Source organism: Microchirus variegatus (genome assembly GCF_963457635.1).
Source record: "Microchirus variegatus genome assembly, chromosome: 5".
Taxonomy (NCBI): Eukaryota; Metazoa; Chordata; class Actinopteri; order Pleuronectiformes; family Soleidae; genus Microchirus; species Microchirus variegatus.
The window spans coordinates 20,464,373-20,489,498 of record NC_139806.1 but is presented as its reverse complement, the minus strand read 5'-3'; the positions used below and the strand labels follow the sequence as shown (position 1 = coordinate 20,489,498).

Below are 25,126 nucleotides of genomic sequence, written 5' to 3'. Positions count from 1 at the left end.
CTGCATTTGTCTGTTGGCCATCTCAGTGACCGGAGTAGCGGCGTGCTTGCAGCAGGGCCCATCTGTCAGAGCCTGTAATTGCTTCATGACTCCAGGACATTTGACTCAAGTGCACTGCCACAGATTATTATTATCCTTTTCTCCAGGAACAATTTTTCTCACTCTCTGGGAGGGGGAGGAAATAAAACTTAAAAAGATTGCATGGAGGATAAATAGGGTGCATGCAAGGCAGCAAAGGAGGAAAGCTGGGTAAGGTTGCTGAACTGTACCTGTGTGTTACTGGTGTGATGGTAAATGGCGTGTAGTGCACTAATTGTACGTGTGTGTCACACAGAGAGGGTGAAGGTGAACGGATGAGCGAATAAGCAGTAGAGAGAAAGAGGCACAGCACAAACCGTTTTAACTAGTGGGTTGTATAATAATAATAAGATGTTCAAATGCAACATGGACTTTCTCGTTAATTATTGCTCTGGCTGTCCAGCTGTCCAGACAGGTCACTTCAGGACTCCATTTTATTTTCCCTCTCTGAAACACTGATTCCAAAATGCTTTGCTAAAGCTGGTAAAATGGAACCAAATCACCTCTTGAATGGATTTGGTCCCCTTCAACCAGCTGTAGCTATGCTTTGATGACGACAGACGGCCTTCAACACAATCACTTCTACAAAAACAAGACACTTGTTTTCCCTCTTTCTTCAACCACAAGTATGTGGAGTGTAATGTACAATGTTAAACCTGTCTCTTTTTCAACTAATAAAGAAACCTATCTCAGCTTTAAAACTTGGTCTGGTCCCCTTTCCTGACTTCTGAGTGTTGCGTCTCTGCCTCTGGAGGGATTGATATTCTGACCACACTATCAATGGCTGTTTCAAAAATAGCAGGGGGTAGACTGAGTGCGCTATTTCAGAAACACACTGCTCACATGTCTGTGTGAGAATGTGCGGCTGTCTTGCTAAGACACCTCCTGAGCTGACTGTCACTAGATGCCATCAGTCAATTACACTGTGGGTGGGAAAAGGTTCAAAAAATAAAGGAGAGAGCTAATGTAGCTTGGCATGAGTACAGTGACACTGTAAATGGCTCTAAAACAATAAAAAATGGCACTACTAGTGGAAGAAATAAAGAAGGGGCAGTGTTCTCTTGAGAGCACACAATGCACAGAAACTCAAAGCATGTCGGTGTCCTGCAATGGTGTCAGATAAGGTGGGGTAGATGAGAGCCAGATGCTCTAGAGGACGAGAGCCGATTGCACAAATCACAGCAGCAGACATTCAAAACCGCTACTAACACTTACACATTCAGTCATCGTCACTGCAGAACAAGCAGGCAGATGAAACCAAAATTCCTTCACACCGTCTCTCACTCCTCCCCACCCCCACCCACTCGACTCTCTATCACTTTTTATGCTCTCCTAATTTGGTGCTTAATACTACGTCAAACTGACATGATCTCATAAACCACAAAAACACTCCTCAGTCATTTGGCCAAAATTGATCTAGAAGCTTTGAGCTTATTTAATTTGTCTAATAGCTCAAACAGATTTGAGTGGTGGGTAGAACACAAGAAAGATTGACTTTCAAATACATTGTAAATAGCCTTGTTTTCTACAATTCTACGTTTTTAAAGTGGTTTCATTGGACCAATAACCATGAAATCTATTTGGATAGTGTCAGAAGCAGTAGCATACTAAATCACAGCAGTCTGACTTGATTAGCCTCATCTGAAATGAGCAAAGACAGGGTGGGAAAAGTCCTAATTTATTGTGAATATAGCAGCGAGCTACTAGAAATTTACAGATTTTGCCAGTTTGGTAGATTTATCTCCATGCACTCACAAGTTGTTTTCTATTGAACAGTCCACCCTTTTTGCAGTACTTTCAAAATGGTTCCATCTATTAGTTCTGACAGTGTACTGGGAATACTTAACTGCATTTTGGAGTACAGTGTGATTGTCTGCAGAGCCGCCTGTCTCCTTAGGTGTGTCAATTTGCATATTAGGTTTGTCCATACGTTAGCATATTAAAAGTAAGCTGAGCACTATGTAAGAGAGGGAGGGGGCAAATAATACAGGTAGGAGACACATAAGAGGGTACAGACTGCCGCTGCAGGGCTTGTTTGGAGATCGTTTATGAGTCATGGGCTATTAATCGTACTGTTTACAGTACTGTAGCAGCTACTGGCTTATAGCAGCCCGAGGGAAAGACACAGAGAAGAGCCAGGCTCAGTCCTTGTAGGCTGGGCTTGCAGTAAACACACAAAGGGGAACACACAAAGCGGACATCCAAAAAAAACCCTTCACTGAGCACGTTACTGCTGGTGATACAGACACTTTCAATTTACTAGCAATTGTAAAACTTAACAACTAGGTCTAATTTATAAGGGAATGCCTTTTACACTCTGTAGTGGGTGAGTGTGTGAGTAATGAACAAGGTGAAACAGTAAAACTCCCCAGTTCCTGCCGCACCCCTGATGGTAGAGTTGATTTGTCTCAGTATACGGGACTCCAAGTTGAAAGAATCATCTGTCACCCACAGGGTTATTCCTGTGCATCTTCCTCAATCTTCTATCCACTGCTGGAAGACCCACCAGCACTCTTTAAACACCGAGGCACATTACAGAAACACACACACACACCAGGATCTTTGACACGCTCTCTACTTGAACCTAAAAGTAGAACTGACTTGCAACACTCACAAAAAGAAAGCATAAAAGCCCCAAAAAGTGGAGGCAATTTTACCCTTACTCTATTCTATATTAGACCTCTTCAGCCCTGACTGACGTAACATTCTGCACTGGTGTTCAATCTAAACAAGAGGAGACAGAGCAGACCTTATTGTTAAAGCTACCATCAGGAAACAATAGTAACATCAATAATTAAACAGAGGCTTCATGTCATATTCTTCACCTGATTAGTCTCCAGCTCCAGGCATTTTTTTTCACGACAGTCATCGAGCGTACATTTTTAGAAATGTGATGCTAGAGTAGGAATTCCTCCTTAGCACTCAATCGAAACAACTGCCGCTCAACTAAAAATACACCAGACGAGGTACTTTCACTTCAACCCAGGGAGAGATTTCCGAGGGCTTTAGGACTGTGGACTGTCGCCCTGATATTGCAGGAGCTCGAGCGTGAAATAAAAGTAAATGGGCAGACTGGAGACGGTGACATATATCTTGGTTTCTGTGAAGGCAAGGGTACGGAGCATGGACCGAAGAAAGCAACGCAGGCACAACATGACAGAGACCATGATAAAATACTGTGCATATGGTAGAGATGGATACTGGAACCAGGTACTAAACAGGCCTCAGTGCTAAATGATTGTTTGGGTTTTCTGTTTCTTTTTTTTGCTTTACTTGAACATTTTAAAAATTAAATATATTTCTTAGAACTTGCAATGTCTGCATAAAATAAATCAAAAGAAAAAATGTTAAAAGCAGAGAGATATCTTGCTGTGAGAGCATGTCCCAGGGGCACGAACGCACGCACAAACACACCCCATGTGCACGTCTTTTGCATGGAATTGTCAAATGTGTGCAGAGAAACCCATTTTGTTTAAAACCTTCAACCTTCCCCAAAAACAAATAATAAAGTTAAAAGCTGTGTAATTTAAAAAAAAGTGTGTGTTTTATTTATGTAATTTAACGGGTATGATTTAAATTATTCAACAAGTGGATTTTAATCCGATATACGTACATCTAAATAATTACTTTTAATTATAGAATTTCAGAGATCATCAACTCTGGAACGAGCTGCCAAAGGGATTAGACAGTTTTATTTATTTTATATTGTACGTATGCCTGCACATTTGTCATTATTATTTTGCCATGTGTTCTTTTTCACACGTTGTGTTCATTTGTTATATTATATTATTTACACTGTATTCCAGCAAATCTTTAACTGCTAGTCCTAATTAATTACTCTACATGATACCATCTGTGTGATAAATTTGCTTGTTCAAGAAAACGACCCAAGCTCATAAATATGCTATTTGCATTTAAATTTGAAACTAGGTTAACTGTTAGAAAAATTGGTTTTAGAATTAATAACACATTATTGTTTGTTTGTTTTTTGACCAGTGTACCACGCAGGACAAAGGCTCCGGCTTATTCTGCAGTGAGGCTGAAATGAAGGGCCACGTCTGGAGCGACTTGTGGCAGGTGGCAGGTGTTCCAGAGCACTCTGACCTCAATTCCATTTGCCATTGTGCAATAGAACGAAAGCCGGTGAAGGGGAATGACATTTAGCCCGGGATAACCAAGTTCATGTGCAAACATACGCATACTGGCCCAAATCGCTCAGCAAGGAAAGCAGCTGTTAACTTTTCCAGAAATCGCCATAAAGACTGACCCAGTAACATCAACGTTCATGACCTCAGGAGACAGTTGTTGGATGATCAACCTGATATAGACAGGCATTTTTTTTTATATGAGAGACAAGAATAAAACATTTAAAGAGGGGAGCAACATGCTGCTGCAGCCAAAAATAGAAATTACCATGAACAAGACATGCTGCTGTTGCTGCTGCTGTTAGAGCACGGGCCAGCCGCTTCAGGCCAGCCTCTGCTCACAACACGCAGTGATGGACAAACATAACAGTAAAAAGAAACATCAAATGAGCTGCAAGGACTATTAGCTACACTAATAAAAAAGTCAACATAAGACAGATGCGTTCAGGGCCTCAAAGGTAGTCCAATGTATGTTTGAGACCGTACCATCTGTTGGGGAGATGAAGCCTATAGGCCTGTTTCAGACTTTCATCAGTGTCGAACTCAATTAAGATAGCAGAGTAAAGCCTACAGCTGCATGAAATGGGCTCAGTGAGGTAGTGGAATTATTCTTATTCTAGTTTTAATGACTTTAAGACACATTTAATTTTAAGTGGAATTTGTAGTAGAATTATCTGCATCAGGTGGTCGGTCCATTTTATTCCGTGTTCATTATTTAAAATGTTCTATTTTTGTTTGGTGACAAAATAAAAACAGTGACTCAACACAGTCTCTAGTCTCTATTTAAGGTTAAGACCTGAAGGTGGTGAACATACATCTTTCATTCCAAGAGAGGATGATTAAGTGTTGGATTAGTAGTAGCAGATTAGTGCTTCGACCACAGCTTCCAAAGTTAAGCTGTTAAGAAGCTGAAAATAAATAAAGCCTAGTTGTTCTGGGGCCTGTTTCAGAAAGCAGGTTTAGTGAAAACTCTGAGTTAGTTAACCTTTACATAAGGGAAACTTCAGCTTACAGTTACCCTGGCAACATACTCCGTGAACCTAACCTGCTCGCTGGCAGGTTTTCTTCAACTAGCGCTGAGTTTCTCCTGCTCTTAAGTTGAAGCCTGCAGACTGAAGGCAGTGACAGACATTATGGTCTGTCCTTTTATTGAAGAGCCAGTTGATGTCAAGGCGCAGATATTCAATGAGCAAAAAGTAGTTTATTCAAGTGTAATACTTGAATTAGAAGTATACTTATTTTATGCTAAAACTGAGGCAGTATACTTGAAGTTTACTTTGTATATACTATATTTTATATACTTAAGAATAGCATAGTGTAGTATACTTGGCTTGTACTGTATAAGTATAAAAGTATATATATTAAGTATAAACAAAATTCTAAGACTAAGTACATTAATACTAAGATTACACTAATACTTTAATACTAAAGCTTTTCTGCCACTCTTTTTTTCTTTTTAAATATATGCTCACTTTCTGCATATCTGCATTTATTAATATCTCCAACTACTGGGGAGAACTAGGAGGCTCAAGTCTTCTCATTACTTTTTGCCATAGTGAATCATGTTATCTGTGTTCCATCGATGAGGGCTTTTTATATCCTCATGCCTGGCTTCACTCACAAGTTATTTTGACTCACAGTTGATTGAACTACTTGTTATCACCGAAAACTAAGAGTTTGGCAGTTCAGAGTTGGTCAACCTGGAGTTAAGGTTTTAACTCAGAGTTTGTTGAACCTGCTTTCTGAAACAGGCCCCTGGTTTTGACGGAAAACAAATTTAAGTTTTAAGGGTTGATTTTAATGTATGTATATTCAATGCTAAAAATTCAATTAACACACACACTGAAGATGTCAATTTACGAAAAGCTTGAGGTAAATCAAATTGTATGTGATTGTGAATGTGGTCTACACAAATACATTTTATTGATTAACTGGTATCGACCCGTCACAGATTTATGTGCATCAATGCAGAATCATATAAAAATAAATATAATAATAGTATAAAAATATAATAATAAATAGGAATTTAGTGTGTTCATTCAATGCAGAATGTTTGTATCTAATCTAAAGGCTTTACTGAAAGCAGATATTTGAGTTTTTACAGATCAAATATTTTCCTGGTCCTGGTTTCATGTAGACAACTGTTACTAGTGTAACAAGGATTTGCTCCAAGTGGAAAAGTTGAGCATCTCATACCTGGGGTTTCCACGTAGTGCAGCGTGATGCAAGGCATTGAACCCGTTATTGTTTGTGATGGTGACGTCAGCGCCGGCCTCCAGCAGCACCGACAGCATGTCATCTCTCTTCTTGCTTATGGCATCATGCAGGGGTGTGTCTCCCTCTGAATCCTGAATAGAAAACTCTGCGTCACAACAACTCTTTCACCGATCTATGACCTAAAGCCTGTGTAAATGGCCAAAATGGTATTACAAGAAACAATAAAGTGTGCAATAGTCATTGTTGGCTGAACAGACTGTCCCTTGGCAGTGCTATTTTATGTTCTTTTTTCTGTTCTTGAGATGTCACAATTTTTGTGTCAGAACTGTTCCTTTGAAAGGAAAATAAGACACAGTGATAGGTACCTGGAGGCTGGGGTGGCATCCAAAGTCCAGCAGGGTTTTGACCACCTGCAAGTGGCCTTTGTTGACAGCTATGTGTAACGGAGTCTGCCTTCGCTTGTTCCTGGCATTCAAGTCGGCACCGCCCCTCTGCAGCACCTCAATGACAGAGCCCTCATCACCAAAGGCTGCGTGGTGCACCGCACGGTCTCCGTCTTTGTCCTGAGTACACAATACACCCGCATAATGATTAAGTATTGTGTCTGCAAGTGTGGGTTTTCACCTTTTGCCATATTGTGTGACATTCAACAAAATAAGAGATGCATTTGTGAGTAGGATGAGCACGGATAGGAGGGCAGTTTAAACAAACCTCAGCTTCCAGGTCCACACTGTGTTTAAGCAGCAACTTTAGGACATCCACATGACCGTTCTGACTGGCTGCCTGCATGGCAGTGTGTCCAGCACACTGTCCATTCACCTGCAAACAGACCAAGAGTCAGGGTGAGGAAACAGGTGCATAACAATGTCAGGCTTCATGTTTCGATCTGCATCTACTGACTAGGCTGATCACCTAAGGGCCGTTCAGGGTTGGTGAGGGTATGTTTAAGCTTTTAGTATGCATGTGAGTGGATGTGCATGTACGGCTGTGTGTGCATGTTTCATCACCAAGTGCAGCGCTGCAAAAACTCAGAGCATAAATATTAATGTGGACTCCTTTGGGAGTCTCGAGACATCTCTTGTCCTGGCAGGCGGATCACTTGGCCAGACTCAGTGTGCTCAGCTTTAAGCAAATAATTCCACTGAAAGGCAGTAGGGCATCTGGCCAGCCTTTTCCACACAAACACACACACACTTCAGCCTGAGTGAGGACAATATTGCAGACATATCTCATAACTTAAAAGAGTGTTTTCCCTGGCCTAACTAAAGCGTGTGACAGAACACAGTGTCTAAACATATGGGGGATTGTGGATCTCCACTTCATTCAGAGAGTGAATTGAGTCTGTGCTGCAGTGCACACCAATGGCCATCAGTGCCTCCTCTGGGTCCAGCTTTAATGCTTTTCAGATTGAGAGAGGTGCAGGAGTGGGAGGATCTTGCAATCCTTTCCTGGGAGACTATCAGCCTCCTCAGTATACTGTGAGCAGGGCAAAGCCATGACTGTACCAAGGGCTGGGTACTGATACCAAAGAATACCAAAGAAGTCAATCTTAGCAGCCTCAGTAATCATGCATCATAAATGTACCATGATCTACTAATGCTGATGATAACACACATATGTTGTAGAGACATGTAGAAAAAGAACCGTTAAATGTTCATTTTATGCTTCTCAGTTTCATAACTTGTATAGCTTTTTCTCATTCACCAGGATGGTTATGTTTTCAGTCAGTCTGCTGTCTGAAGGATTACGTGAAAAACTACCACACCATTTCCATAAAACATTGTAGAGGGTGGCGCATGACTCAAAAAGAACTCATTAAATTATGGAGCCTATCCAATTAAGAGGGTTGGTACAGGATTTTAGTGTTTTCTCAGGTAAATGCCCTCTAAGCCCTTTGTAGTTTTTGCATCTGCAGCCAAACTTCTTCTCCTCTCACAATTGCTTCTCCAGTGCCTTAAATGCCTCCTTTGTGTTCCTGGGTTGTTTTCAGAAAGTCACCAGGTAGCGCGTACATGCTCATCAACTGACTGTTTTGGCTAACAGAACTAACGCCATTGTTGCCTTGGTTTCAGTGATGTTTGCAACCCATTAATCTCTATGTAAGAGGGGGGATATTTCAAACACACACTCTGTGCAGTTCACAAATGAGAGCCAACAGGGCTGTAAAATGTGGGTTTAGGGTTAAGGGTTATACAACAAAGATGTTATTTAATGGTTAAATAAACGTATAAATTGGTCTTGTTGATACTGTTATGGTGTAAAATATATGAATGATAACCAACTCTGTACATCCCACTCAATTAATTTAACTCATGTGAAAATCCAGCCACTTGTCATAAAAAAATACTGTAATGTTTAAGCACTTACATCCACATCCGGTCTCTTAAGAATGTCTTCCACCTTTGCCAGGTCTCCATTGGCTGCTGCCTTGACGAGCTCCTCATTGATGTCTCCAGACTCCTGTGTCTCAAACAGTTTCTTCAGCAACTGAGACAGACGCTCTGACCAAACAAGGGGACAACATCAGACAAGTGTTTATGTGTAAGAGTCAGAAAAGAGATGACAGTGGGGACAAACAACAAAAGACAAGCCTCTGTCATTCATGCATTTTCATACAAACCTCCAGAGGCGTTGCTGACAGCTGAGCCAGAGGGGGCGATCTTAGTGACAGCGGCAGGATTGTACGTCCAAGAAGTTCCACAAACCTCGACCTTCAGGTCACTGTCAGAGTAGATTTGCTGCACACGGCCCACCTTGCCTAAGGTCTGTTGATAAATATGGCAAGAAATTGATTTGTATTTTTGAAGGGCTGTAGTCTTTTGGCTATGTTTTGTGTAAGTGAAATTATGAAGGAGTAGAGGGAAATTGTGACTGTCGGATAGAGCAAAAAAAATAAATACATAAAAGTGGAAGGAAGGAATAAAGTGGGATAAATGCTCAAGAAAATATGTGTGAAAATAAAAGCGGACAGAAAGAACAAAATATTATAAATCAAAGCTGTGTTTCCATTATTCAAATAGGATTCACTTGCATGAGAAAGAAGATGGATATAAATGAAGGGAAACTTGCTACTACAACTGGCTAGACCATTTCTCATCTACGCAGGCAACACAAAAAGGACAGAGCAAAATGCTTTCCAATTCTGAATCATATCATCTTGATCCTGGCTATGGGAGAAGAGGCACTTTTATCTGTCGAGCTGGGTCTGGGGCTGTCCTGGAGGATGCCATCAATAACGGGGACTGCTGCAGTAGAAGCAACAGCAGGCGGCAAACAGCCGTGGTTAGTGATCAAAGCCACAACCCATCTCAGGGTTTTAAGGCTCATTAGCTACTGAGGGGGGCAGTTTGGCAGGGACAAGTGGCATATTGGAGAACACTGGCATTACATAACCTAGGGCGCGCTAGGCAGCAATGAATAAACTGCATAATAAGAGAAGAATAACGTCTTGTTGGGATAGAAATAAAAGTGGCAGCAAAACAGGCATGGACTACTCAGAGGGTAAAATTATGTTTCTTTGTGTTAATAACACTGCATAAGAAGGTGTGGGACAGGTACTGCCAAGTATCAAGGGAACATCGGAAAATTACAGAGACAACTTCAACCCCGTTTAAGCTTTTTTTCTGCATAGAAAATATTGTGCTTAAAAGGAAGTTCAAGTCCGAATCCCATTTCTATTTTTTACCCAAACAAGTTTAAGGGCCAGCACCCTGCCCTTCAACCTCAACAAGCATCTGGACACCCTATCCCAACACGTGAATGTGCAAAATGGAGGGGAATGGGATAAGTCATAGGGGCAAAGGATTAATAACCTTCAAATCAAACTATTTACTGGGTCTTCTGAACATTTTACGTGTTTTATATGAGCATTACATTTACATTTACATTTAAATATTTAAGACCCAATGGGGTTGCAAAAACTCTTACAGGCAGCATGGCTTCAGCCCACTCTCCGTGGCCTCTCTGCAGCAGCTTGATGCGGTCGATGTCATAGCAAATCTGGACCAGGTCTCCCACTAGGAACTGGGAAGTGCCTCCCTCTGCCCCGGCTGCAACTTCACCGCTGCGCACTACATTGGCCTTTGTCAGCACGGCTGGATTGAACGTCCATCTGAGCATAAAGAAATCAATACATTAATGTCATGTGAATGTAGACTGTGTGCACTGCCAGTCTGGCTGTGTGTCTCACACAGCATTTTGCTCCTCTTCTGTTGTCTGTTGGTTATTGTTTTTAAAATCCCCTCTGCTTAGGAAACAGCAATCATCTCTGAGTTAGCAAACTGTATGCTGAAAATGAACAGGAAATCGGGGAATTGGTGTGGAGTTCTACAAAGAATATGTCTTCATTAGATATCATTTTTGCACCTCTGCAGTAGCCTGGCCATCCACAGTGATTATAACTGGTTTAAAGATTACAAACAAGACAGACCAAAGATGTTATTGCCTCTTTATCTGGTTGTAAAATATTCTATTTGGAAAACAAGTTAAAAAAGTATAGATGGAAGTGTTAACTGAAACAAATACACTGATAATATGAAAAATATGCAATCTACGGTGAAGTGGATTAGGTGGTATAAGACTGAAAAGAAAAGAGAAACCTAATCAAAACATGGTTAACTGTCAGTTGAATCAAATTTTGCAAGCTGTACATGCTACAAATGTGTGTTCTGTCAAGTGGTGCAAAATATAAATTGATCTTGTGGTAAATAAGTAAAAAGAAGTTCTTTTGAGTGAGGTGGGGTGAAAAGGGATGTTTATGTCACAGTTAGTTGGAGCCACTAAAACTGTGTTACTCCACATAGGGACGTACCTGTTCCCACTGGGGTACTGAACAACAATGTCGTGATCCTCATCGATGCCACATACTGTGCCGGTGGTCGTGAGAGTCTCGAACATGCCGTCAGTCCATCCGCCGTGGCCATGTTGGAGGGACTGGACAATCTCAAGGTCTAAATCGATGTTGACCAGATCTCCAATCTGTAGACCTCCAGGATTTCTGTTGCCATTCTGCTCACCTGGGAGATTAAGTCCATGTTAAGTCCATTAGTTTAAAAAACAGCTTTAGTCAATTACATTACAAACTATACTAAATTGGTAACAACGAAACTACAAAGCATTACTAATTGGACATCCTATTAAAAGTGCTGCAATTTATAAATAATGACAGTAAAATGCAGAATGAAAGGATTCCACTGCAGTGCTGACTCCACAGGGACACAATTAATTCTTGGAATTTTTGGAATACCATAACTGCATGACCTGAGCATGAGACTGGGTTTAGCAGGCAGGTAACTAGGCAGTGCTGCCATCTAGTGGTAAGACAATATTAATTACAAGTGAAACTCCCCCCTAATGTCCTTGAATTCACTGCACCAGAATGGTAGGTGAGAGAATTGCTGCAACAATGACAGTGGCTTACTTACCTAAAACAGGACAGTGGTCTCTGTAAAACGAGCCTCCTTTGGCATCTTGGACACATTTCAGATCCGACTGTAGGGGAAATGAAGGTGGGGGAGGGTTAGAAAATTGCCCAGAGTGATTCCATTCCAAGAGAAGCACCATCGAGAATAATGAAACAGAGAATGTATTCCAGGCAACAGTGTAGTTGTCTAGAAACAATATCAATGACCTGAGGGTAATGCAGGACAATGAATCACAACACTACTACAGAGGGATCGCGTCATATCATTTGTGATGACTCAGATATGCAGCCACTCTAGCAGAATTGGATGGCAGAAATTAACATGAGGTGGCACAAGCATATTTGTGAACTGAGGGGAAAATTGAAGTCCTGAATATAACACATCTCATCTCAACAAATAAAATGTATAAATTCCGCGAGCAGGACAGTTGCCATATCCTATGATGCTCTAAACAAAGAGCAGAAATTACAAAAAAAAATGGGGTGTTGACCTCCCATGGTGCATTTGGAATATACAGTGCATAAAGTCTGTCTACCTATGTGTTGTATTCAAACCATGGATGTATAATATGAACTGGATAGAGCACCGCCCCCTCTGCCTTGAAGACAATTTTTACATGGTGGCCACTGTGGGTACTGAAACAGAAAACCCCATAAAAGCCCAAAAGCCCAAAAAGCAATTTTCCCATTGACCGCAATAGTAAAAGAGACGCCTGTAAAAGTGTCCACAGGACACCTCGAGACATGGACACGGGCTTTTATAGATCTTCATATGGTAGTGACACTACTACGCATGCTCTATGGGCCCCATAACCCGGAAATAAATGGGGAAGTCAAAAAAGTTTTTTGGCATATGCGCTGGGTGAGCAGCTTCATAGGAATGAACGGAAGTGAAGGGGCGGTGCTCTATCCAGTTCATATAATACATCCATGATTCAAACGGCCGAGATGGGGGGGATCGAATCGCTGATTTATTTGATCCCGAGGCAGATGCCACCTACCTTCCTTTCAACCTATTAGAATAACAACAGACAACTCTGTTGTGCAACCAAGAAAGCCGATTGGCCTCTTTCAAAAAAAAAGGCAAGGACAGTCTGCACCAATGAGGAGGATGCTTTTCATTAGAGACGCGTGTGCCAGCGTCTGCACCCTGCTCTTAAGTTGACCTCCATGTTCACTCTCTTCCCCTGAAAGGCAGGGCGAACAGATTGCCTTTGTCATGCAGATACCTTCCTCATCCAGCTGCCTGTACAATGGTGCCTTGCTCATGCTGACAAAGGCCTGGCAGCAAAAGAAAGAGCCACAGCGCTACAGCCAAACACAAAAGGCTCCTGACAGCTGATCTTTTGTGAGATAGTGAGTGTCTGTGTGAGTGTGTGCACTTGTATTTGTTACCTCTTTGGGACCTTTTCTGGCATAAACACTGACCTTGTCAGGACCAGTAGTCCTCATGGAGACCAAAAACTGGTCCTAGTAAAGCAGAACCTCATTTATGAGGATCTGATGAAGTTTATGCCTGGCTAGGTTATGGTTAGTGTTAAGGAATAACTATATGGTTAGGAATACCACTTTGTTTAGACTGTCCAAAATGAATGGAAGTCAATGCAGTGTCTCAAGAAGAATAGCTGGTAAAACTGCACGTGTGTGATTGAAAGTTTGCTCACCATTCCCTCGAAGCCAACGCGGTAGAGGTTCTTGGCCCCATTGTCCCACAGAACGTAGGCAGCACTGTGAGGACTTGCTGCACTCCAGTCCTGGATCTCTGTCACCTGTTGAGTAGGAGAAATGAAATGAGAAACCCAACAAGAGTCATCAGGAGATGACATAGCTCTGCCAGCAACCATAAAACTTGAAAAGTGGAACATTTTAATTATTACATTCACCCAAAGTCATATTTCCATCAGTGACAAAGAGCAGCTCCTTGTTTGAAATGTAGCCATTTCAAAAATGTAACAATCTACCTGTGTAAAAATGATATTGTGAAATAAACAACCAAGACTATGATGCTGTTGCTCCATTTGATTTACTTATTTGCAGTTTGTGCTTAAGTGATACTGGATTTAGGGCTTTCGAATCGTATTGGGTGTCACTTCCTCATATTGAGTCATATCAGACCGATACCATCCACCCATCCATCTTCTACTGCTTTATCCTCCACAGGAGGCTCACGGGGGATGCTGTGCCAATATCAGCTGACATAGAGAGATAGGCGGGGTACACCCTTGACACCCTCAAACCTATGGTAACTGAAATGCTACAGAATAACAGAAAATAAAATATAATAAATATTTAATAAATAAAATATCACTAAATAATTCCACAAGATTCTTAAATTTAGTTCCAGAAGAGAAAAAGTTATTGACATACCAGTCAGTATACCCCGGCATTATACCGAATAAAGGACACAGCAGAGAAATCTGAGTTTACATATTATTACCATTACATGAAAGGCAAGGCTTTGGAATACTCAATGTGAAAATAATATATTGAACCTAAGGGGGTAATTCATTTTTTAGCAGGTGTTTTCTGTCTTCAAACCTCATAATGAAGTGAAATATGATCTTTTATTGATCCCAGTTGGAAACCATCTTTTATCTCTTGCTTGCCTTCAAATAGAGGGTAGAGTGAAGGTTGAACTACAGAACAGCAAACACAAATTCACACAAGCATCCAGTGCCAAGGTATAAAAAAAAACAAAAGAAACTTTCTAAGATTTAAGTTGAAGCATTAAAATGGCCTCTGGGTTATCAGTTTGGGTATAAATTAACATCATAACAGAATAAGATGCAGGTGTTTTCCCTTGCTGTGTAATTAATACCAAAAAACAGGCTTCCAATCATCTTTTGTTCCCATCATTAAAATCTAGAGATGAATACAGTGGTAAGAATTGGTAAGTCTACAAAGTCTCTGTGGTCAGTGCCCAGTTTTGAGACAAACTATTAAAAGATGATTGGGAAATCAACCCCATAATAATCATGAGAACAAAAAAATGATGTCATTAACCTTCTTCATCCAAAGAAGCAAAACATAACCTTTATCTTTAAATTATTAACAACCTATGCACAACTCAACCCAAGGGGAAAGACTAAAGAAAAGGGCAACAAGCAGCTATAGTTATTTATTCTCCTTTGTCATTTTTATGGTGGGTTGGACCATTAAAGTTGAACCACAGTTCTCACTTTGACTGTATTGTGCCCCATGTGCATGCACATTATTACAATTATTCATAACAACCCAACACAAAAAACATTTTCCACAGGTTTTTCTAGAGTTAGTGCTTGCACTGCCTTATGGCGAGTGCTATTTTTGACATTTGTGGTCAGGACCACTTCACAGCTTTTCCCTATAAAACCTTTAAAGGGCATGGTAAGCTTTATGTGTTAAAGACACAAACAAGCTATTAATGAGCGGCTGCAAAATCCATTCAAATTAAGTTGGGATTTTTCTGATGGACATTTCTCTATCCACCGCAGGCAGCACACCAGTTTCATAGCACTGAGAGAGGAGAGGGGCTAAAGCACAGCTAATTCATTCTTTGATTAAAAGATGTGCCCTAAGTAAATACAGAAATCAAATTGTTAAATTGTTTCTAAAGGTAATTGATTAATGGGCCTTAGGAGATAATATTCATGCTAAACTAACACAACATCTGAGCTGCAGGACATGTAATAGCAGTTTTCTGGAGAGCATATTGCTTCGAGCATCATAAAACAATAATGAGATACGCCATTAAATAACACAGCAAAATGAAGTCTTAAATTGCCTGGGGGGACTCTTAAATTGAAAATTCTGGGGTCTGGACCAGAGTCTAAATAGAAGCACTTTACAGCACAGTTACAGTATAAATCTAAATAGAGTGTGCTAAATAAATGCAACCTTGTCAGACATATTACTTTCTAATTAGGTATTTATTCCAGGAATAACCTGCGGCAGGCAAATCTGTTTATAGCTTCAGTTAAGATGAAGAGGAATCAGTGAAATGAAACAAAGCAAGTGTTTGGCGAGAGGCGGGGTTCACCCTGAACAGGTCAACAGTTCCAATTATCATTTGTGCATGATCATTTTTACACACAATATTTGGAATGAAAGCACAAACATAATTAGATTCTAATGTCCTAATGAGATTATTAAAATATGAAGTTGGAAATGGAAACAGAGAATATGATTATCTGCTATAGCTGCAACAAGTCTTTTGTCTTTAACCACATTTAAAATTATTACAATATTTACTCTGAACTGTTTACTGGAGTAGAATTTAATTTTAATATCACTGAGATTGGCCAAACAGCCGCGTAGTGGTTAGTGATGTTGCCTTGTAGCAAAAAGACCCAGGTTCATGACCCGGACAGAACAAGGGCCTTTCAACATGGAGTTTGCATGTTCTCCCTGTGTGCGCGTGGTTTTCTCTGGGTACTCTGGTTTCCTCCCACGGTCCAAAAACATGCAGAGGTTAAATGAACACAGGTGTGAATTTGAGAGTGAATGGTTATTCATCTCTATATGTAGCCCTGTGATGGTGGTGACCTGTCCAGGGTGGATACCACCTTTCGCCCCTTGTTAGCTGGGATTGGCTCCAGTGACCCGCAACCCTCATGGGGAGGATAAATCGGTGGACAATGGAAGGATGGATTGACATCAGTATCAAATTGACAAGGACAATGCTGGACAAGATTTTGGTCAGTGTAGGTTTTACAATCAATTACAGGTCAGCTAAATAACAAAAAAAAAGTCATGAAAGTTAATACTGCAGTGATTAATATTTCACTACAGTATACCACAGCACACCTAGCTGAACATTAGCAGAATAAGGTCGTTGTGTGCACCAATGCCTAATATATGAGTATGTACTACAAACATGCTGGGTCAGGCAGGGCCCTTCCTGTTTTGGCTGACGCACCGGCACATTTCAAATCAAATCATACCCTACGATGCTAGTTTGTTTTTTTCCTTTGTTAGACTGTTAAGGCCAAGGGAACATTTTTCTTTTTTTACATTAATGAAATGGTTTCTATGAGCCTCTGGAGAGCTCACAAAGCCTGGCACATCTTCAAGGATTTATCATCTATTTAAGTGTTCAGCGACGTAAAAACAAGTTTGTCATATTTTAGCCAGTGCCTTAAAAGAGCATTGTTCATTCAGATGGATTTAGGAATCTATCTGCACGCTAAATACTCACATAGGAGGTAAGAGTTATTGGAGACAAATTATTTCGGTTTTGGGCACTGATCTTGACATGAAGCACCGTTAAAGCCGGAAAGTGCAAGATTTATTGGTAAAGTTGTTTCCTGTGGCTGAATATCCCTCACCTCACCCTTCCCCTGTGTTGGAGAACCCATGGAGCCTTCAGTTAGCCTCAAAGACTGAAAAGGTGTTTAGTTTGTCCATTGTGGACTATTATAAAAACACGTTGGTCCAAAATGTCAGTCTCTGTAGAGCTGACCCTGCTCCTGATATAAATATAAAAGGCTTATTCTGTGAATAACAATTCCGAAAATTTGAAAAACCTTTATTTCACCTACATTTTACACACAGGACCTTTAACTTTTACTGAACAAATCCTGATACCTTGTCTAATACAGACAGACACTCGGACACAGATAAGCTCAAATGAAAAAGTAATTAGGAGAGTGTGTATCAAATTATTCATTGAAATATTTAAGTCTACAACTTACTTTTGCCCTTACCAATTATCAGGAGTCAGTGCTTGCTGTTTTAACATCACTGTATTCAACATATTGACAAGTCATAGACGGAGGTATGCGCTTGTCGAACAATTCAATTGATTGACTTCTTGGCTGGGTGGTAGCTTACCTTTCCCCTTCTCCCATTGCCTCCATCCTGGTCCTCCCACTGCCAGTCCACTCCTCTCACCACACGGCCACCAGTAAAGATCCCGCGGGCAGTGATTTTCTTTGACTTGCGCCGTGACTCCAAAAGTACTCTGCACAGATGAAACGTTTAGATATAGTTACTTTCACTTAGCCAAAGTTATAGACATAGCGAATCATTTGATGTTGCGATTGCAATTTTGAAATTGAAAACAAATGAAGGAGTACGGATTAATTACTAATTAATAATAATTAAATGTTGAACGATAAAATTACGATTTTCTTAAAGCTGAAGTAGGTAGTTTATAGAGAGGCTGAAATTTACAACAAAGAACTTCTCCTCTGCTCACCCCCTCCCTTCCCTGAGCGCTACGGTATCCGCAGCTGGTCAAATGTCGTCCTCGTAGTCTTTCTCCGTGTCAGCAGATGAGGTTCGTGAGGCGAGGGAGAGGGCGAGCTACCGCGGCCGTAGCAGACGAAGCGGAGAGAGTGGAGGCGGGACTTCCGCTACAAGTAAAGTGACGCTTGATTTGTTCTATCGCGTTTGTCTATACAGGCTCCGGTAGAAACATGGCGTCGTGGCAATGCAGTAGCGGCCCGCGACCATGTTATTAAACAAAGAATATTATACAGCGACTAGACAATGCAGGAGCACATAATATGCATACAAAAGTGGATTTTGGGTCATATAAACCCATAAATACTACACAGTGTCCCTTTAAATGTCTTATTTTGTCCACAAACCAAATTCCATCCGTTTTTGTGATTCTTTGTCATATGGAGCAAAGAAAGCAGAAAATATTCACAATAAGAAGCTTGAAATATCAAAAATAGAAGAAATAGACTTTGTGATCTAAAAAATGTTCCTTTCCATAACACCACAATTTCACAACTAGACTAGGGTCAGATTCATTGTACATTCCCTAGCATGCCTTAGGTTTCTGTCTCAACTGCAGTATGGCTGCAGGATGAACCAGTGAGAAGAAGGTAGCAGCACATAAAACATCCAGCTGAGCACTAACCATCAAAGAACAATGTGAGCCTCGGCACTAGATTTGGCAGCTGGACAGTGTAGGTCTAACCAGTGCAAACAGCTTGCAGCTTCCAACCACTCCCTCTTCGGCAGTTAGTGAAAGAATCTAATGTGGTGTAACAAAACAGCTCTTCATGCTGTTGGAGCAGAGCGAGCAGAGGAGACCTCCACCACCCATTGTGTATTATGCAACGCCTGTCTCAGGGGAAATGAAGTCGTACTTAGTTGAAAAGACAGCCAGCTGTTGGGCCATGTGTTCATTTACTCAAATATGTTGTTGGGTGAAATAGGTCTGCAATGGATGTGAAGTGTCGTCATAATACCAACAGTCTCTGGGCAACGGAATCAAAGGGAAGTCATGGAATTCAGTGGTTAAGTGTAAACACAAACCAAAATAATACGCTTCAAGTAAATCAAATCAGTGATAATCTGACTGCTTATTTTCCTACAACAACTCATCTTCCTTAATATGTATATGTATGCGTGTGTGTAAACGCAAGCTAAAGCTGCTGCCCTCATCAATTTGATCTGTCTGTACACGCAGTCTGTCTTTCCACATAATAATATGCCTGAATCATCATTTCCATTAAAAAAAACGAGAGTGGTGAGGAGGCGGTGCTTTCTTAAAACTTTGACTTTGAACTTTAAGACTGGATAATAAAAAGTCAATATCAATTGCCAAGGGCAACTGAAAAGGACTCATAAACATCTGTGCAACATCATGTTGTGCATGGAGACCCAAGTGTGATTGTCTGACCATGCTCCAGTTTGGTCTTCTACTTCTAAAATATCAAATAGTGACTTCAGGGTTAGAATAGTAGTAGTAGTAGTATAAAGCACATGGAAATACTCCAAGTAAATGAGGGGAAAACGCAGTGCTGTACACGACTACAAGCATAGTGTATTGTTTTTCAAATTATCCACCTCTGACAAGTGTTTTATATTACAAGGAAGTCGCCTTACATAGGAATGTAAAAATGTAAAATGTTTTTATTGTCTCACTCTGTTTATAACATTGTCTTCTTCTGTTTGATTTGGTCTGGTCACCGAATAATATTCACACATTATTTATGATGACAAAAGCTCTGACTTGGCTGAGTGTTACCTTAAATTGGATTTCTTTGCATAATTAGCTTAAATGTAAAACGTTTTAATTATAGAACTTAAGGACGATCCTTTCATCATTATTTAATTTAAAAAAAAGGACAAAAACTACTCTGCAGAATGGTACAGAACCAGTTTTACCAACTCTCTGCTGCAAGCCACTTTATAATCTCAGCTGAGATTACAGCTATGCTCTTTCATCATATTGTTGATTTGGGTGACATATGTTAAGAATGTCATGATAGAGCAACACTCATACTCAGTATATCTGTTTTTGTCTTATTTTTCTAAAATGGCCTACCGAAGTTATGGCATCAGAGATCAACTGTCTGTGTGTCTATGTTTCTCAGGCTGCTGCTGATGATAGGATTTTCAGAATAATAACACTGTTAAACATCTGTTGCACTAACTTTCTCAAATTACTCACAGATATACTTAACAAGAGGAATCATTTAAATACAATATCAACATCCTATTTTGTCCAGTTAGTTCTTTTCTATCACATGTCTGACATCTGTAACCTTTAAGCAGTTTTGTTTTAGATTCACCAAAGTTTAAGACCAACTCCAATAACACTGTTCAACCAAGTGTATAGAGATTGAGGGTTATTTTTCCCTCCTTATCGTAACTGGCAACTCATAACAGCTGCATCGATCTTACTGAAGGATAATAAAGTGTTTTCGATAAATATATATATACTGTATATATGGTACCTAATATATATTTATTAGGTGGGACAATTCAGCAACCCCTTTACTCTGGTGGGGATATTAGCTGAAAGAAATTAATAAATGGAGAGCACTGCATTAATACAAAATTGTTGTTGCCGGGCAACTGAAGACTGAGAGCAGAGATACAGTAGATTCTGTCTGCTTGAAAGAGAGAGTGCACAAAAAGACTTCACAAATGTCAGAGACTTGAAGCGGCATAAAGCTAAACTATGGGAGTAAAAAGGGCAGACCGACCATTTCTTGTGAAAATTAGAGTTTACCGAGCTTCCTTGTGTTGATTTTATCATTGGCGAGTGTACAGTGAGGCATAATAATGTAAAATGTTGCTGGGTTAACTAACCTCTCACTGCCAGGGGTGGTGATCCTGTAGAACCGATGTCTCAGGTGATGCTTGTCTCCATGGTAACAGGTTGTGCAAAGGTCGTAATTGGTGCACTCAGCACATTTCCAGCGAATACCAATGATGGGCTGTTGACGGCAGGTGTCACACATGGTTCCATCGTGCTTGATGCCTGGGAGGGGGGGGGGGCAGTATTATCCAACTTTAGTAATCATGTAATAGTACATGTACATTACACATCAATAACACATACTTTACAACATTGCAAAACCAACACAATGTCTGTAAAAAATTACATTTAATCTATAAGAAATCACAACAATGCATTTGGCTTGGGGCTGAACAAAGAATCACAAAGGCTGCTGCAGTGTAATTGTTCTATTTATTTTTAAAACGGTGTGCATAAATTTTGAACAATGCATATTGTTAAGTTAGAGTAGATAATATTTTGATGATATCTCCCTTGTGGTAAGGCTCTGTGTTGTTTTAAATCTATAATACAGTAAATATTGAATTTGCGCTTGACTTAAAATCAAATTAATTGTTCAGCTCTGATTTGACATACACAGACCGACTGTGTCTCCTTTCTATGCAGGAATGATATGAACGGGAGATCACAAAAGTGAGAAAGAGAGAAAAGAAATATACCAGCACAGATACCAACTGTGGGGAAAAGGAAGGAATGATATCACAACGAGAAAAGGAACTACACGACGAGAAAAGGAACTACACAACGAGAAAAGGAACTACATGACGAGTAAAGGAACTACAGAAAATCCAAGTGCTAAATTCATGACTCGTGATTAAGTGATCAGTGCATGCTGATGCACACCTGGACATACTACATCAAAAATGTTTATTATGATGATTGTTTTCCTATATTTTACCTCGAGTAGCAAAAATGTTGACAGAAAACTGACTTTGACCATGGAAGAATTGGATGTCTAACACAGATTATAAGCATTCTATATCTTTTCAAATAGTATTTCTAATTCAAACTATATTAAAGTACTACAGTTGAGGCCATAAGTGCAAAACAAATAAACAAAAAAGAGATATATAATATGCTGCATAACTAATTAAATACAATTCATATACAGGCTAGCCAATAATTTCTGTCTTGATGAGTATGTTCACATGTGAAATATTAACAATTATCCTCTTTATACACACACACATTCATCATTATTATTATTATAAGGGCTGAAACATTACTAAAACAAGTTTTCTGAATGTTCAGCTTTTGTTATATTAATTAATATATTATATAATATTCATTGGTTTCTTTGCTCCATATAACAATGAAATCATTAAAACTGAATCATGTTGGTTTGTGGACAAAACAAGACATTTGAGAACATAATTTCCAGGTTTGCAGCTCTAATTATTATCATTATCACCATTAACACAGTCGACTTGGTGTTGAGCAAATAGTCTGGGAAGTCATGTCTGAGTTTATCACATATGTTTTCTTCAGTCACAACTAATGTGCTGCCTCTAATGAGTGTATACACTTAACATTTCTTAAACAAAACTAATTTAAGGGTGGACGTGTTGCGTCACGACAGTAGTATAATCTTGTAATTACAGCAAAAGTTAATTCTCGTCGTCCACCCAGTTTCAATGAAGCGACCATAGCCCCCTAATTATAGCCAACAATAGACTGGACTAGCATAAGAGGAAGCGAGTCTCAAATTACTCAAACAAACAAAATCAGTTAGTGTAAAGTTACCTGTTGGTGCACTGTCTAATATCCTCACGTCGTATGCTCCAGAACAACGGTAGTTAGCAGCCGTCCCATTATCCCAGACAACAACCACCTCTTCTGGACTTTCAAAACTCCTGACGGTGCCAACATGTCCCTCTCCTCCGTCCTGCTTCCCCCACTTCCAGTCGGGTCCGCGCACCACTCTCGCCCCAACTCCTTCCATCATCGCCCGGTTATTCCTGCCGGTGGTCATTGGAGAAGAGATCTCGGCAATGCCACAGTTATTCTTACAAAAGTAGCGAGCTAGCAGCGTTTGCTAGCCAGCTTAGTTATCGGTGCGATGGTGGACAGTTTCCAAACGCAAGTGGTAGCAACAGCAAGTCCAGACAGGAAAGAGACTGGAACAATCCACAAAGATAGCCTGCTGCTGGCTAAGTTAGCAACCTCGGGAGGCTGTTGGACAACTCAACTTCTCCAACAAGCTAACGTTAACGTTGCAAGCCAGTGCCACATCGGTGTTGCCTTCGATAATAAGAGACTTAATTGTCACAAACACCTATTTAGTAGGTACATATGTGCGTTAGCTAGACCGTGCTACTTAGCAAGCTCGCTGTCCCTCTCCTCCACTCCACACAGAAGAATACCTCCTCTTCAACTTAGCAGGCTAGCAATACGAGTTGCTAACTATCGCAGTGCTAGCAGGATAAACCTCTCTGGGCTAGCAAGTCTTTGTCGCTGAGATCAATGTAATCCGTTTGTGGCTGTTTATCCTTAATGGTGTTGTGTTTGGCACGAACGATCCATCCAAGACGTTCACTTTGTCCGCCAGAGATGGTTCCCTGGAGTCAACTTAGGATGAACGCGTCGCCATTATTGTCAATCATCGTTCAGATCTCAGACGAGCAACAACTAGCTACGGAGAAAAACGGAAAAGCCCGAAGACGAGACGAGACGAGAGAGGCTGGGAAAACAAGCAGTACGGCGCACGTGCGCCCCTGCGTCACTCTCGTTAAAAAAAGAAAATAATATAGTATTCATGTAGACACAAACAAAAAACTTTTATGAATGTTTTGTTTTACTCGCAGAACAATATATTTTAAAATCACTTTGTGAGAATGTTTGAGATCAGGGGTCTCTCAACTCAAATAACATGGGGGCCAATGAGCGTCTAGTTTAGTGAAGAGAGAGAAACACGATATTCCATCATTATACTGCAATAACAATATTCATGATGATATTTCACAGAAATGTTTTCATACAGCAATAAAACATGTATAACCCCTAACATGTATGATGCTAATTGCAAAAACAGACATACATGACTATATATTATTTTTCTTTATATATGTTTTTCTTTATATATATTTCTTTAATTTCGTTATATGTTCTTCTGTCTTGTTTTTTGGAATTGTAACTGCACTTTGTCTGAAATAAATATGAACATAAACATAATGATTTAAACACTAAACAAGGTTATATATGTGTATATATGATTTAATGACGTGATAACCAAATGTATATTTTATTTAAAAAAATATTGCTTACAAACATATTTAGTATTCTATAGTAGGCTAGTCTATATTCTATCACCTCTGTTGTCTTTACAAGGAATGTCTAAAAGTACATTTGAAGTAAAACGTAAAAAAAAATGAGATAACATTTACAAAAAATGTATTACACAGTTTTAATCTTAGTGCCACCTACACTTTGCATTATAAGTTCTAACAAATTATAGAAAGCACTTAAATCAACTAAAACATTTAAAAGTCTCAATAAAAAGCCCAAAAATGTTATGAACAATGCAGCTGTTGCTTTATTGCATGCTTTAAAAATGCACTGCATATACTATTCAACGGAAAACGGAAAATAGTTAATTAAATTACCAACTGACACACTGTGAACCAAGAGGAGGTTGTGTCTCTGTGGGTTTGTGTAGCTCCCGGGGCCGTTCTCTGTGCTCTCTGTTCTCGCTGTAGAGTGTCACTGTATATTTTTATTCATTATAGATGCTGAGTGTGCTCAGTGACTCATATTCATATTTAATTTACTGTTCAATGGTGTGGACACTTTAACAGGTGGTTGGGTCTTTGGGAACAGTTCTAAGGGCCCAGCATTATAAAGGGGGCCCCAGAAAGCATTTGGACCCCACTCAGACCTCGTATTAGCATCCAACATGACTGATCTTTTCACATGGAGACAGCACAAACTACAGGTCTGAAAGCACCCAATGTATTCTGAATTTGTCCTCAGATCCGAACACAACAGACACACACAGATTGCCTCCTAACCTGCAGTTTCACTGTGAAATTACAGGTTTTTACATAGTAGTCGGCACACATGCAGCAATTAAGTTGAAGTCATGCGGTCACAGGACACCATAGACTAAAAAGAACACAGTCTTCTCGTTACAAGACTTCCATTGTGAAGCTTTTATGGCAAGTCATTTTAACATTAATCGAATCACACTCCTATCTGTAATTACATTTTAGGTAGCCATAATTGCATTTCTCCCAGTCCAAA

At 40.0% G+C, this 25,126-nt stretch overlaps 1 protein-coding gene across 2 annotated transcripts in view; it reads right to left on the bottom strand.

The window, feature by feature from the left end:
* Positions 1–23,467, bottom strand: part of mib1 (MIB E3 ubiquitin protein ligase 1) — a 56,313-nt gene extending 32,846 nt beyond the window's left edge. For both annotated transcript variants that reach the window (XM_083889816.1, XM_083889817.1), the window contains exons 1-12: positions 22,631–23,467; positions 20,899–21,070; positions 17,674–17,803; positions 13,527–13,631; positions 11,864–11,930; positions 11,251–11,455; positions 10,368–10,551; positions 9,061–9,205; positions 8,808–8,941; positions 7,152–7,259; positions 6,806–7,003; positions 6,420–6,571 (exon numbers count right to left, since the gene is read on the bottom strand). In XM_083889816.1, coding sequence (XP_083745942.1) covers positions 6,420–6,571; positions 6,806–7,003; positions 7,152–7,259; positions 8,808–8,941; positions 9,061–9,205; positions 10,368–10,551; positions 11,251–11,455; positions 11,864–11,930; positions 13,527–13,631; positions 17,674–17,803; positions 20,899–21,070; positions 22,631–22,859 — 1,829 coding nt within the window. In that variant the 5' untranslated portion in view covers positions 22,860–23,467. The remainder of the gene's footprint in view (positions 1–6,419; positions 6,572–6,805; positions 7,004–7,151; positions 7,260–8,807; positions 8,942–9,060; positions 9,206–10,367; positions 10,552–11,250; positions 11,456–11,863; positions 11,931–13,526; positions 13,632–17,673; positions 17,804–20,898; positions 21,071–22,630) is intronic.
* Positions 23,468–25,126: the final 1,659 nt, after the last annotated feature.